Source organism: Cupressus sempervirens, chromosome 3, assembly GCF_028749045.1.
Source record: "Cupressus sempervirens isolate cs-2001-9-10 chromosome 3, ASM2874904v1, whole genome shotgun sequence".
In the NCBI taxonomy this organism is placed as follows: domain Eukaryota; kingdom Viridiplantae; phylum Streptophyta; class Pinopsida; order Cupressales; family Cupressaceae; genus Cupressus; species Cupressus sempervirens.
The window spans coordinates 295,116,497-295,131,355 of NC_143120.1; the positions used below are offsets into that span (position 1 = coordinate 295,116,497).

The 14,859-nt window shown below is 35.4% G+C and overlaps 1 protein-coding gene across 1 annotated transcript in view; it reads right to left on the reverse strand.

The window, feature by feature from the left end:
• Positions 1-393: 393 nt before the first annotated feature.
• Positions 394-14,859, reverse strand: part of LOC149566136 (Transducin/WD40 repeat-like superfamily protein) — a 231,022-nt gene continuing 216,556 nt past the window's right edge. The window contains exons 8-13 of the mRNA XM_089819565.1: positions 3,069-3,157; positions 2,893-2,938; positions 1,401-1,474; positions 1,157-1,230; positions 1,013-1,071; positions 394-894 (exon numbers count right to left, since the gene is read on the reverse strand). Of these exons, the coding sequence (XP_089675691.1) occupies positions 832-894; positions 1,013-1,071; positions 1,157-1,230; positions 1,401-1,474; positions 2,893-2,938; positions 3,069-3,157 (405 nt within the window). The 3' untranslated portion in view covers positions 394-831. The remainder of the gene's footprint in view (positions 895-1,012; positions 1,072-1,156; positions 1,231-1,400; positions 1,475-2,892; positions 2,939-3,068; positions 3,158-14,859) is intronic.

A 14,859-nucleotide genomic window follows, 5' to 3' on the forward strand; every position in this document is an offset into this window, starting at 1 on the left:
GATAAATATTTGCATAATAGATAAAATTCATGAATAAATCTAATAACTTTAAAAATATGTCAATTAGAAAAGAAAAAAACATAGAGTGCTTCTCTTATCTGCAAGTTTGCAACATTTTGTGTCATGTGATGGGAATTGTGTTCTTATGCTACACTGATTTGCAAATTTGAAATGCATTTCAAGAACTGCAAAATCTAATGTAATGATGTATGTGATTAAATTCATGTCGCCCTCCAATATAAGTGTGGTTTTTTCACATCCTCCTTTTATTACATGCAGAATATGGTAACTGGCCATAACCAAATGATAATGGGCCATATATCATCTATGCAAAGCACTCCATTTATAACATCAAAGCATGCAGTTTCTTACTAATTTTAGGAAGACGGTGCATACGGGAAAACTAAATTATATATTTGTTATTCTTAAAATTAAATACTGGTAAGCAACATATGATTTTTTAGAATTTGAGTCGTGAATACTGTAAGAGCATGGATCAGTTGTTTTCATGTCATTGTCACTAAATCTAGATGGTCGTAAGGATGTTGCTCTAGCAGTGGCTGTCGGTGTAATTCAAGATTAGCAGTCAAGTGGAAAAAATTGATTGTTATTTGGTCTATCATAGATATATGTAGATTCCCTGACGAAACTATCAGTCGGCAGATTACCCTCCAAAAATTATGTAGTGGCGAAATTAACAGTGGGCAGAAGTATATTTTGTTGGACAAACATGCGTAGATGAAATCGACAATACCGAGTGCTCAAGGCGTGAAGAAACGAACAGAATTCCTTAAAAACAATATAGTGCTTCATTTTCCGAATTTGCGGATTCTACATTTTCTGTGCTTTTTTCATTTCCTTCAGTATATTTTGAGGCACAGATTCCACAACCACCTGTGGATCCCAAAAAACATATATTACTCTTATAAAAATCTACAGTTGCTTACAAAAGTCTAGCACCAAAATAGGATCAGTAATCACTAGGTACTTTCTTAAAGAAAAGAAAGCTTACTCTTCCATCGTATGATAGGGAAGCAAAGATCCATGGTTCCTGGGAACTCCAGGCGATACCTAACAATGGTCAGAAATATTGGTTATGAAATAAGTCAAATTTCGATTTTCTCGTGATGCAAGATGGAAAATTCAGACTAAGTACCATAGACGCTATCCTCAAAGTCACTGTATGACCGCACCAAAGGATCAACTGGGTCCGTAGGCGACTCTACCATACTATCAAAAGAGTCAAAATTAGTACCATGAATAAAGCTCCCACTGGGATTGATGATACAGATATACATAGGATCTCAAGAAGCATCATATCCATTAATAGTGAAAACAGGAAAAAATATAAATACTAATCGATGTTCCTATTACTACAGACACTTTAACTGATAAAACACCTTAATCCTCTTGATTCTCCACCTTGAATTGGTGATGTCTGCCACAAGTTCACAGTGGAGTCTGTCCCTGCACTCTGAGAGGAGAGCCATTTTAAGCATGATGTAATCAGTTGTAAAAGAAATAAAACGGTATGCCTCTAAAAAATGGGCCTTATATTCCACAAAAATCATTGGTGAGATTAATATGCTAGGAGATCATGCTCATAACCATAAATTTCATATGCATTGGATCAATGGAAAGGAGGATCTTTATCGTACCTTTGTGATATTGGCATGCATATATTGAAGTCAAGGACCCTAAACAATACTCAAAGGCTGTAAATAAAAAATATGTTTGGACCATGACAACTCATTTCAGCAAATATGGAATAAAGAGTCATTCTAACTGCTGTTTCTTGGGAAACTATCAAACAAATGTCCAAAAGCATTTTGGGAAATGTTTCCAAAAAATATACAGGATTTCCAAAGGATGTATTTCCTGCCGTTCAGAATTATTCATAAAATTAGTTTTTTGCATCCTATTGAGATGTCTTACAACAAAGCCTATTTTAGGCTCTTTGCAATGGATCCAAACAAAATGTTACAAAATCTAGAAGTTCCATGAAAGGCATTTTCAAATATGAAAGGAATTTGGTTCCTGCAACTTGGATTTAATCATAACTATTAAATTTTTGAACGCTATTTAGGCATATGACAACACAGCCTGCCCTAGGTTATTTTCAATAGATCTAAAACATATGGAGGGTTATACACTTGTTTGATTCTTTCAGTGAGAGATTTGAGGGAGCTTTAAAGGATTTCTCTCCAACAATAAGATCTGAACAAAATCCTACAAGAAGTGATAGAAGAATGTCAAAAGTCCTTATTATGCATCAGAGGTTTCAGGTGAGGCCAATTATGTTCATCTCCCTCAAAATCTAAAGTTTAAATGGTTCATTTCAAACTCCCCTGCCTATTCACTGATCATGGCAGACAGAATCCTCTCCCATTAGTAGACAACATGAAGCATACATTGTAGTCAGATGCAATGCTTCCATGCAAAGTAGGTTTGTTACACAACAATAAACTATTGGAGAATGGGTTCCAGCAAATTTATATCCTTCAATATAAAGCCCTCAGTAATCTTATGTTTTCCCTACCATGAATTTGTTGTTTGATGATGGTATTCATTTCTTGCAGAGTTAAAATGAGCAGATCTCGATCTATATAGCAAAACTTTATCTAGATTTTCAGATACTGTTATCACATTGTACAGCTTCCAAACATTAATTGTAACTTTGTTGACATGTTCATGCACGTATCCTTCAGTAATAACATAGAATCTGTATTTGCTTACAAAAATTCGCAAAACCAAAACCACAAGATACTGAAATCAAAAATAACAATTGAATAATAAAACTTTGTGTTAAGTATTCCAAATTATTACAATAATTCCATATATGTGCATGTTTTTGCCAGTAAAAGTTTGATGTACAGAAAGGAAAAATGTTACCAAAATAAACTCATCATATGCAGGATTGTATCGGACACGCCATGTCCTGCGATTACATAGGTACTGGGATGAGTTAATTAAATGGGAACAAGAATGATTAGATATTTTAAATTGCGATAACTTTATTAATTTTTTCTCAGAAACGAAACTAAATTATGAAAATGACAAAGACATGCCAGTGAGTGTGTCCGGTAAGCTCTTTGAGAGGGATGTTAGGCACTCTCAAATCCCATATACGAATTTGTGAATCTTCTCCTGCTGTGACCTACAATGACAAAGTGATACTTGTAAATTTGTAATGGAGAGTTGGCTGATAAGGCATCAAGAATCTTTTCTACATTACTTTTCATGTTAATTAAAATTATACGAGCACAAATTGAAATTGTTAACAGGCTAAGAAAATTTTCCAAAAATTTACACTATATTTCTCCACAAGACAGAAAAAGACAACTGTCAACCTACATTACCCAGGAAAGCATCCCGGCTCTAAAACACTCATCCCTGTACCAGAAGCAATCTAGGGACTTGGTGTTAGATTTATGTCATTGATGTCAAAACTATAGCATACAATGATATGATATGATAGATTTTAATGACGTCCATGAGACTAAAGTAGTCTATGGGACCCATGCAATCGCCCTCCCGAGTCGGGAGCCAAACTAGTCAGTTGCAAAGTTTTGGTTAACTTGTCTCTTCTTCTCTGAATTTTGATAATCAACTCCGCTGTTCTCTTCACTTGATCTTCCTCAAATAAATAGTTGAAGTCCTTGTTCTGCAGAATTTTTGTATAATCAGATCTGATGTCGTTGTAAGCCAAGCATTCCATGACAAAGTGTTGCTCTGTCTCCACTGTTCCCATATTGCAAAATAAACATGTTCTGTCTGCCCACTCTTCCTTTGGAACTTGCCATCTACCAGTTTCACATCGCAGCTGATGTGAACTAGTTCTAATTTGTGCCATCAACATTTTTGCTTTCCAGTTAATAGGTGCCCTTATATAGGCCTTTTCATCATGACTAGAAGTGGGATTAAATTCTTTAATGTAATAAGATTTTTTCCTCCCTATGTGTCTTGTCCACAGAATATTGCGAAATTTTTCATTGACAAACTTTTTTATTTCTTTAATGTTATCCAGGCAAGCTTGGATGTTGATATCCCATTTTTGCATCCATTTGTCATTTTGTTTCATCCATGTGCTTTTCCGCCTCACAAGTTTTTCCTCTATTACCAACTTGGGCCAACGATGTGTTGGGCCAACGATGTGTTTCTAGACCTTGGGTTTTCTTTAAATAGCTTAGACAAGGAAACATACAAGTCAATGCACACAAGGAAACATGCAGGTCAATACGTACAGTATGGATACAACTGTCTGTCTGCAATATTTATGTCATTCGGATATGGGACTGATTCACATCAAAATTTCTGAAAATGATTTGATTCAGATACAGGCCTTTAGCGAGAATATGTAATCACAGCCTTTGCGGAATTGTTACAGGCTTGCAAACAGTAAAAAAAATTGTGTTTCAATGGTGTGGCCATGACTTCATTCTTCCTTCTACAAAACTCGGTTTCTGTTTCACTCTAATGTACCCTGCAAATATGAGAGTCGGGTCTCTGAATTCATGTTCGAATGATATGAAATAACGACTTCTGCAACTATCGTAGTGTTTTAATGGATATTAATAACAGAATGATTAGTGCTAAACAACATTCTTTGAGTTGTCGGACTTTGTTTGGGCATACGATTTCACATAAATAGCATGGAAAACTATATTTACACGTAGTGCACAAAAGTGATGACTTTGCACATTTTATGATGAGAGGGCAACATTAAAAATTTAAAATGGACAAAGTCGTGTCTTGAAGGAAATCGGGCAAATAGACACACACAGGTGACTTTTGATAATTGTATAAGAGCACTAGAAATTGTCGTTGCTGATAATATATGTGGTAGTCGAGCATATATATTTAAGAGATTTATGCATCAAAAGCAGTTTACAAACACCTGTACAAACCAACAAGCATTAACATCTTATTAATAGGGGTGTTTTATTAAATAGGTTCAGCGATTGTAACTTCATGGGGATGCCTATTATATATACAATGCCTTCTTTTGATTAGGTGTGTATGAGATGAAAAAAACATTGTTGTGAAAGATCAAAAGGGGATTGATGACGTTCAAAAGAATAGGGTTGCAATGTTAGACAACAGTGACATATACTAGGTGTGGTTCTTCAGACAAAGCAGAGATATAAAGATCAGATGTTTCACAGATTAGAGAAAGTTTCTTCTGTATCAAAAGGTAAATGACTGTGTATACCAGACCAAAATTCTGTGGTGTATTGTGTTTAAACTCCAGAAGCTCATAGCTATTCACTCAGCATTGATCAGATATTTTGATAAATTCGTTTGTTGGATTATATTGCTTATTTCTAGGACCATATTGCAGTATCGGTGCAAGGCTTTAAACAATGATGTCACAGAACAGAAGTGATTTGGAACAAAGGAAAATAGTTTGCTGTGTGAAACAGTAGTTCATGTATTCATTCAGTTATCATGAATTTGGATTTGTAACATCAGATGTTTTGGTTAAAAGTATTGATAATTTCAATTTACAAATTTGCCTCCCTAAATCATGTTCCAAGGATGAGCATAGATTGAAAACTTGTGTTGAATTTGACAGTCATTTTAACGTATCTTGAATATTCTGTTTTTAAAAGTCCTGCAGCTGAATCTCAATTTCTTTGTTATTGTAACCGAAGTTTGTATTTGAGGAAAGTCGAGTAGGGTTGGAGCAATGGCAGAGGCAGTTATCAAACCTTGTATCGCCCATATTCCCACTGCTACCAACTGATGCAAGACTGTCATCAAAGGTAGTTAGCTTGTCCTTGGCATCTTCTAAAGCACCAACTCTGGAATCCTCAAACTGCTGAAACTCAATGCTACTGTCCACCTATGAAACAGATGCATCCACATGTCCCTGTATAGAAACTCCATCATCATAACTGCAGATAGAACCACCATGATCACCAGCTGCAGAAAACTCATGGTAAAGACTTCTAGATGTCTCGCCTGTAAAAAACTCAAGCCTCTCTTCCTGCATTCTCGGTGAAGATATATTAAAAATGGAAAACATATACCTAGCTGTGCTGTCAATTGTAACCAAATCCGAAACCTTACATCCATCCTTTTGTGTTGTTTAAGTCTTTCCATACTTTCCATTTGGGCATTTGTTTGCTTCCTAAGATTTTCTTTGCTATTCAACTAGTTCCCATATTTACTAAATTTCCCATGTCTGTTCATAGTTGAAAAGTGCAAGAGTGCCGGTCACTCAAATTAAAACAGCAGATCCAAAATAATAAATATTTTCCTACCCACAGGGTGGTAAAAAACCGCTCTGATACCACTGTAATGAACCCAACTGGCTCACACTACTGTAATAATGAACAATAAAGAAAGTCCCGCACTCTTCTTGTTTTTTACAGAATATATGAGCTTGATTGCAGAATTAAAGGAATGTGGAAATTGAGTATAAACTCGATAACCGATGGAAATGTCAAAACCCCAACCAAAATTAACTAACAGATCAATGCTGCAACTCAATTTATTCTTTATTCTAAGAAATTAAAAGAATTGATTTTCATTGTTTGTCTACTTCAAACTATATTTGTAATGATGGCAAGTGTAATTTACTGTTTAAAGAATACTAAAAATTATACTAGTGATCACTAAATGATGGTCGATTTGCAGCCACTACCAAGAAACATTTGTATCCAGCTGGAACTCCTACGCCACTTGACAGTGCAGGGTTTGCTGAAGGGAACTACAGGCCCAGACCAAGAGTTGTGCCAGCTGTTTGAATTCATGCCCGAGCATGGATATTGTGTAGGGAATGAATATTCAGCTGCAGCACTCGCCTTCAATGGTGACACATAAAGGCAGCCCGATAGGGTAAACACTCACCCAGAATGCAGCATTGGTTACCTCTAGGAAATAACACCCAACTATATATTTGATGCAGAAACTCAATGCCAAATTGCAAGGATAATGGTGTCCAAATGTAGAGATAATATGTGCCCACAACATGCAAACCACATCGCCTGATAGCAAGGGTTTTAGACACCAAAACAACAGCACACAATGCTGCCTCCAATCAGATATGATGGATGTCCAAAAATTCAGGCCCAATGGTGTCCAAAGCAAAGATGATATGTACCAAACTTGTAGCCCTTCAAGTCACAACAACAACAGTCTAGAAGGTACTCAAAAATCAGATTATATAAATTAATCAATTCATTGTACCTCAGCAATGAAAAGAATATGAAACCCAGATTTATAATGCAACTCCAATTTGCTAAACAACAGCAGCAAATTGCTTCCCAATGCAAGAGGAATCAGGCCTTGAGAGACAACCACAACTCCAAAACCCTTACAAGAAATTACCAAAAGCAATAGACAAGAGATGATTAACACTTCAAAATGGAGTCATACTCCCAATGCAAGAGGAATCACTCCTCAAGAGACAACCACAACTCCAAAACCCTTACAAGCAATTATCAAAAGCAATAGGCAAGAGATGATTAACGCTTCACAATGGAGTTATATTCATAGCACAATTGTGCAAGCCAGCTTCTTGTTCACACTTCTCACTTAAGAGGTTTCATCTTCACGACTTCAAATTATAACATGAAATAACATAAAGTACCTTTAATAATCTAAGTTACCGATTCGGGTTCGGGGACGGGTTCGGGTTCGGGGTTCGGGTTCGTGGGTTTAGGCAATTTTTTTTCCCCATTTGGGTTCGTGGGTGGGTTTGTTAGTATATATATATATATATATATATATATATATATAGACACACACAGAAGAGAAACATGCATAGTTGCAAAACAAAGTCATTTCACAATATGAACAATTGTTGCTTGATCATTGATAAATACCAAATGCCAAAGGGTTTTGAGTCCCTTCAAAACCTGTTTTTACCTGAATCTAAAAACATTAAATACTCGCTCATTAATCTATCTTCATGATTGTAAAGAAAATTATACATTGAATTACTAAATTGCAAAACATAGACTAGTTCATCAAATAATACATTGAATTACTAAATTGCAAAACAAAGACTAGCTCATCAAATAATAAAGTTTGAAACATGATGATAGATGACATGTTTAGTAGTTTATCAATAATCATAGTATCAAATGCCCTTCAAGAGTCAAATGGATCATCATAAAATGAGGGATCAATGGCTTCATCCCCAACTACAACTATATCTAGATCTTCATCATTGGAACCCAAACTGGTTTCACTAGTCCCATATGCTGCTATATCATCATCCTCCTCCTTGACGTAAGGGATTAGATGAGTGAAATGTTTTTTATTAAGTTCCTTTGAGAGTTACATAAGAAAACAATTTAAAAAACACTCTTTAAAGTTGTTTTTGCCCCGGGTTCGCTATGGGTTCGTCTGGGTTCGCTCCAGCAAGGACCCGGAAAAATCCACAATCAAAACTAAGGACCTTGCCCAAACCCGCAGCGAACCCAGGGATGAATCTGGACCCGTGCGGACCCGGACCCAAATCCGGGCAGCAGGGGACGAATCCAGCAACATAGTTAATAATTAAAACCTTATAAATAACTTAATAAATATGAACTCCATAAGTATGTTGAGTCCATTGCTTACAATAATTAACTGCCAGTGCCTCCATTGCACTACTAAAAATAGAAACCATCTCAAAATAGACTTACTAAAATTAGAAAGTTTGCCTCAGAGACCCTCAAAACATGTTTGCTAGCTCACGAGGGTCGCCATGATGAACTGACTTAGCAAACTCTAGGAGCCTACTAAAAATGGGGACATTACAATTTCATAAACTCACTTTCATGCATTCCATGTTCCTTAGTTGTACTTACTCTATCGTTGCCACATGAATTAAAGTTAATGTTGGTAGTTGTTTGTCAGTTCACTTGTAATAGAAATTCAAAACTCCATTTTAAGTAGACACCATACCATGCATCTTTCATGTATTCTTTCATTCATAAAGCTTGTTGTCCACATATGCAATCCCTTTTGAAAAACCCATTTTTGTTTTTTCTCACCATATAAATGACCATTTTTTGCCCAAATCCATTCACCCTTACGTTGTCCAAAAAGTTTTCCACTCATTCCCCTTGTTCACAACATTTCAAAATTTGTACTTGTACATCAAAAAGCATGCAATGGACCCATCCATGCTTCATTTTCTCACACAATGCTTGATGTCCATTCATATACAATTCTCCTAGAAAATGTCATTTTAAAGTTTGTTCCCCATGTAAAGAGTTGGTTTTACCTTCATTCCTTCATCACTCATTGCTTAAAAGTCATCCAATCATATCTAACATGCATAACTCCAAATATGCAAAGAAGAAAGAGGGACATGGGGTAGGAATGAACATGATGGTGACCATCGTTCAAATTCTCATTCTTTGTCACTTATCGGCGAGGCAAAAATAAAAATTCTTGACAAATATTGAAGAGAAATACGTAACTTTTTGTGAAATTATCAAGAATTTTTAAAATGACATAAATTTAATTTAAAATGCATTTGTTTTACAAAATTCAACGAGAAGATACATGTAATGAGTCAGTACATGAGTAAACAAACCAAACAAACTAATCTAGGTATATATAAATGCAATATGTAACAAAATTGCATCCTCATGTGGAATTTTGATGTAGTTAGAGACTCTGAACTCTGAAGCAAACTACAAATACCAAATTGTAATTGTAAAAAGATGAACAAATACAAATGTCAAGTACAATATGAAACTAATCTACATCTCTTGTCCCTCCCAATAGTTCTAGTAAAAACTATGGAAGAGAGGGGGTCTAGCGGCTCAAGTCCTAGTAGTGGTCTATGTTGGTGCTAGTGCTAGCAGTGACTCCTCATCCTCTAAATCCTCATTGTCACTCTACTCACTGTCAATGTCCTCACTCTCACTGCCCTCCTCATGAATGTCATCCGGTCCTAGTGCAAAACCCTCCTCCTTCATAGCCTGCCTCTCTAAAGCATATATGTGATCCTAGGTGAACAATGGACGCTACTCCCATACTGTCCAATCACCAAAAGGATCTGTCATCCAAATCAAGTGACTCAACTTGATGACTCTACCTTTCATACACACAACTTAAGGTTATATTGCACAAAGAAAAGGTCATTTAGGCATTTATGTGCCAACTTGGTCCTCTTTTTTGTGTGAATGGATTTAAATAAGCTCCAATTATGCTCACAACTGGATGAGCTACATCGCTGACATAACATGCGAAGAACAAGTTTTTGCAGATTTGAGACATTTCCACCCTAATTTCACCACCAAACATTTGCAACATAAATATTAAAGTTTTAGAAAGTGTTGGGTGGATATTTTGCAACCGACAGTTTTGGGTAAAAATTCAGTCGCAAAATAGGATGACCAACCACAACATGTGAGACAATCTCTCCTACCTTAAAGGGAAGGCTCCCCCTTCTCACTGTTCCTTGGATCAACTCAAGGTAAGCAAGAAATTGAGAGATTTATAAAGAGGGTGTTACTATTATCCTTTCTTCTTAACTTTCAAGAAAGGATCCACTTATTCGTAAGGCGAATAATGGGCAAGGTGAATCTCTAATTACACTTCTATCATGAGCTGGAAACAGTGATACCGATAAATTTTAACTAACTCAAAGGCTAGCCAAAACGTACCAATTTGGCTCTAAGTCCTGTTGTACTTCTATGTGGTAAAATTTTTACAATTAGGGCACAAAGACTCCTAAAATTAACAACAATCTAACTATTTTGCAAATTAAGATGAACACCCAAGCTATAGACAAAGCTAATAGCTATGGATTTTCACAATTGTTTCTTAACTCTTTTCTATCAATCACAAAGGATACAAAATCAATAAAAAAAGATAATACAAATCAAAGATAACTTGAATGAATAATAGACAAAGCTTATAATTCATACAAGCGACAATTTCACTTAATCAAAGTTAAGTCCCAAATGTGCCTTTGTATTCACTTTTTCTCAAAATAATGCTCACATAAACGAAGTTCTGCTGGCACAATTTCTCCAGAGCTCTCTTGTATAAAGATAATGATGATTTTACAATGAGGGGGGCACTCCTTTATATAGGCAAAGAAGTTGAGAAAAAAGGGGAGGAAAAAGTGGGAGCAACTCAACCAACTTTGACCAAGTCTAACTACAGAAAATAAAGGGTTACATGCAACTGCATGTGCAACTCGCATTACATCGTTTTACATACATGTAATTTGCATTACATGTAATTACACTTTTCCATGTAATGCATCTTCTCCAACTACAAACATGAAAGAAGAAGAAAGAAGACGGAAGAGAAAAGAACAATTCTGAAGGGCCTTGTACTTGACGATACAATCCCAGATGATAACAAGATTGGGAGTTCCTGTACCTTGTATTCACGTTGATAACCATAGTGTTGCGTCTTTTGATAACCTTTAGCTCTCTTTGATGAATTGTCCATTATGATGTGGAAACTTGATGTGATCCATCTTTTCTCGCTCAAGTTGTCGTGAATTCTGCTTTGTAGATTAGCACAAACTGGAGTCTTTGACACTTTGAAAACCTTATTGACGATGTTCAGATGTACACTGAGAACAACTTTCCATCAGCACTTTTAACTCCTTTGTTTTTTTTGAAGTGCTTGGCGCATGGGAATGCGTGTAAATAGAGATTGCCGATTTTCAAAAAGTGACTTGGGCTTTCAAGATGTCACTGCAAGGAAAATGGATTACATGTAAATGCAACATGTAACGGAAGGTGGAGGGAGAAATGAGATACAAGTGTGAGTGAAAGATACGCTTTACATGCATATGCGGATGAAGGCTAAGATGGAAAGCATGGAAAAATATGGAAACATGTATTTTCTCATTGAGGTGTGAATGCATATGGAGAGGAGGAAATGACATCTTTTTGACTTTACAAAAAGTGACTTTTAGTCAAAATCGGACCTTTTAGATTCAATTACACGTAAGACATTTCATGTAATCGTGTCGTGCGAATGGAAATCAAAGGTGAGATGGGTGAAAATGGAAGTGGAAAATGGGATTACATGCATATGCAGATGGCGAATGGGATGAAAAACATGTAATCACATTTCATTAAGTGAGAGATGAAGTGTTGTGACATGGAAATGGAAAGTGGACTGAAGTGAAACCTGCTCAAGTTCTTGGGAAAGAACTTGCAATTTCTTCCAAAATGGGGAAAAAACCGAAATGCAAACAAACAAGCACATGGCTTTAGCAAAAGACTCAAACATGTCAACAAGGAAACCACTTTAACATGCAAATTCGAATTTGGAGTTTAGGGAAATTCCAGTAGTGTGAAAATGAGAGTTTTCATCCTTTTTAAAGGAAAAATGCACTTTTCATGGCATATATATGGACAAATGGGCAATTTCAAGCTAAAATATGCATGGAAATAGCAAGATAAACACAAATTAAAAAGCAAGAAAGAAAGAGTCCACTTGCATGAAGATTAAGTGCCAAAAATGAAGGAGAAAGTGCCAAAATAGCAAGTTTTATAGACTTAATACAAATTCTCCCTTAAATCCAGATTTTCAAACAATCTTTTGACTTTTTCCGCACTTGCATGTAATGGACATTCAATGGATTTGACATGAAAGTGCCAAATAAATGGTCTCCAAAAACAATATCATGCATTTAAAACTCAAAAACAATCCCTTTTGATGTATGGGTTGAAAATGCAATTTTTTGAGTTTTTTGAACAAAAATATGACTTTTTTATTCAAAAATCTGGGCCGTTTTTGCAAAAACGTGACTAAAAAAATGCATGTTTTAAAGTCATTTTTGACTTGTGAATGCAAAAACGACTTCCCCAAATGGATATACATGGATCAAAATGCAAAAAAGTGGCTTCAAAACGCATAAAAATGGATTAAAACCCCAATTTTCCGAGCATTCTAAGCAAAAACGTGTTTCTCCAAGCAAAAACGATTTGGTGTTTTAACACCAAAATAACGATCACAATGTAATGGAATCAACAAATAAGGTCAAAACGATTTGATTCCAAGCAAAAAACATGTTCCAAATTTGAAGATTTATGGAGTTTTTTGCAAAATCGTGCCCTAGCTTGGGAGATTTTAAACACTTTTTTTGGCTGATTAAACTGATTTTTGATGAGGGCAAAATGATCACCACTCCAAAATGTTTTGAATTCAAGTGATTTCATCCAAATCCATGGAAAAAATCAAAAGTTATGATCAAAATCGGAGGCTTTTGGAGCAAGAACATGTTTTCTTCACATAATAGGACATTTTTATGTTCATTACATATTTTAAAACATGTTGGAAAACAAAAGAGGACCTTTTAGAGTTCATTACATGTTTTAAAATATGTCTTGAGACATAATCTCACTTTTCGAAGCTCATTACATATTTTAAAATATGCAAGTCTCCAAAATCTCACTTTTTGGAGTCACTTACATATTTTATAAAAATATCTCACCTTTTTGATGCACAAGCATAAAAACTCAACTTTTCATGTCATTGCATCAAAAAGGTCCACTTTTACAAGCATTTGATGTAATGGCATGAAAAGTATTCTCAAAGTGAATTTTTAGGTGCAATAGCATGAAAAGTTTCCACTTTTTATAGTTTTTTACATCCATATGCACATAAAATGTCCACTTTTAGGCTTTTAAGTTATGCATTTCACTTATTTTTATAAAAATGTCATCAATATGAGTCAAAAATAACATTTATGCATCATATTAATCAATATAATACATAAACATTATATTAAAGTGACATTTATATAAGTATTTGATTTAAAAATAAAAAATTTAAAAAGTAACTATATAGTTTTATAGTCATTTTAAGTGAAAAATTAAGAAGTAACTCAACTTAAAATTATAACATAAAGTACACTAGAGTCACTTTAAGTTATAAATTTTAAATGAAAAGTAACTTCAAAACATAACAAAGAGTGAGTAAAATGTTATATTTTCAAAAAGTGAATATCAAAATGAACATATAACATCATTTTTTTAAATTCGTGTTGTTGCACCTAAAATGTCCACTTTTGAGGCACTAAAATGACCATATCTCTTGATTGACAACTCTGATTGACTTCTAGGTTAGACCGAATCGAAGGGGAAAACGAAAGGCATGACATGAGCAAAACCAAAAGACTAAAAACAAGCAAATGCAAACTCAAAAGCAAAAAACGGACTTTGAAGGCTTCAAAAATCAAGCAAAGGCTCGACAAAAAGCAAAACAAAAAAGACTTGACGAAGGCCTTCAATAAAAAGATTCATTGTATCAATTGGTACTGATTGGTTGATCAATACTAACCAATTAAATAAACGAACTAAGCTCAGAGAAATGCGAAACTAAGCTTGAAAAAGTTTCGTACTGTTACCTACATTTTGTGGTGACAAAATGCAAGACAACAGAAAGCAAGGTGAGGAAAAGTTTTTGTAGCCTAGTACTTATCTACTTATCATGCATGTGAAAGACTCCAAATTCCAAATATTGTACCTGGGATTCGAGTGTATCTACCTCTCTTTGCCATGGCTAAGAAGAATAGCTTGCTCGTTGCATTTTGATACACTTCCATCTCAGCCACAATGAGGTCTCTAATCGCAATGTCAGGTACCATCCTCTAAAAGCATTCACTAAATCCCTTCATGACCTCTCCATTGGGATCCCTATATGATGGAGAGAAGCGGTAACAAGGGTTGAGGAAAAACCCCACTGCATGAATGGATTGGTGGAGCTGATTTCTCCACCTCCTATCAATAATATCCTATGTTCCACGGAGTTTCCGGGACGGGGACGTTTTAGGGGACGGGGACGTGTTTCCGGTACGGGTACGGGTCGAAGCCAAAATTTAGGGGACGGGACATCAGGGGACGGCGATTAAAAACATAGGGGATTTTTTTTAAT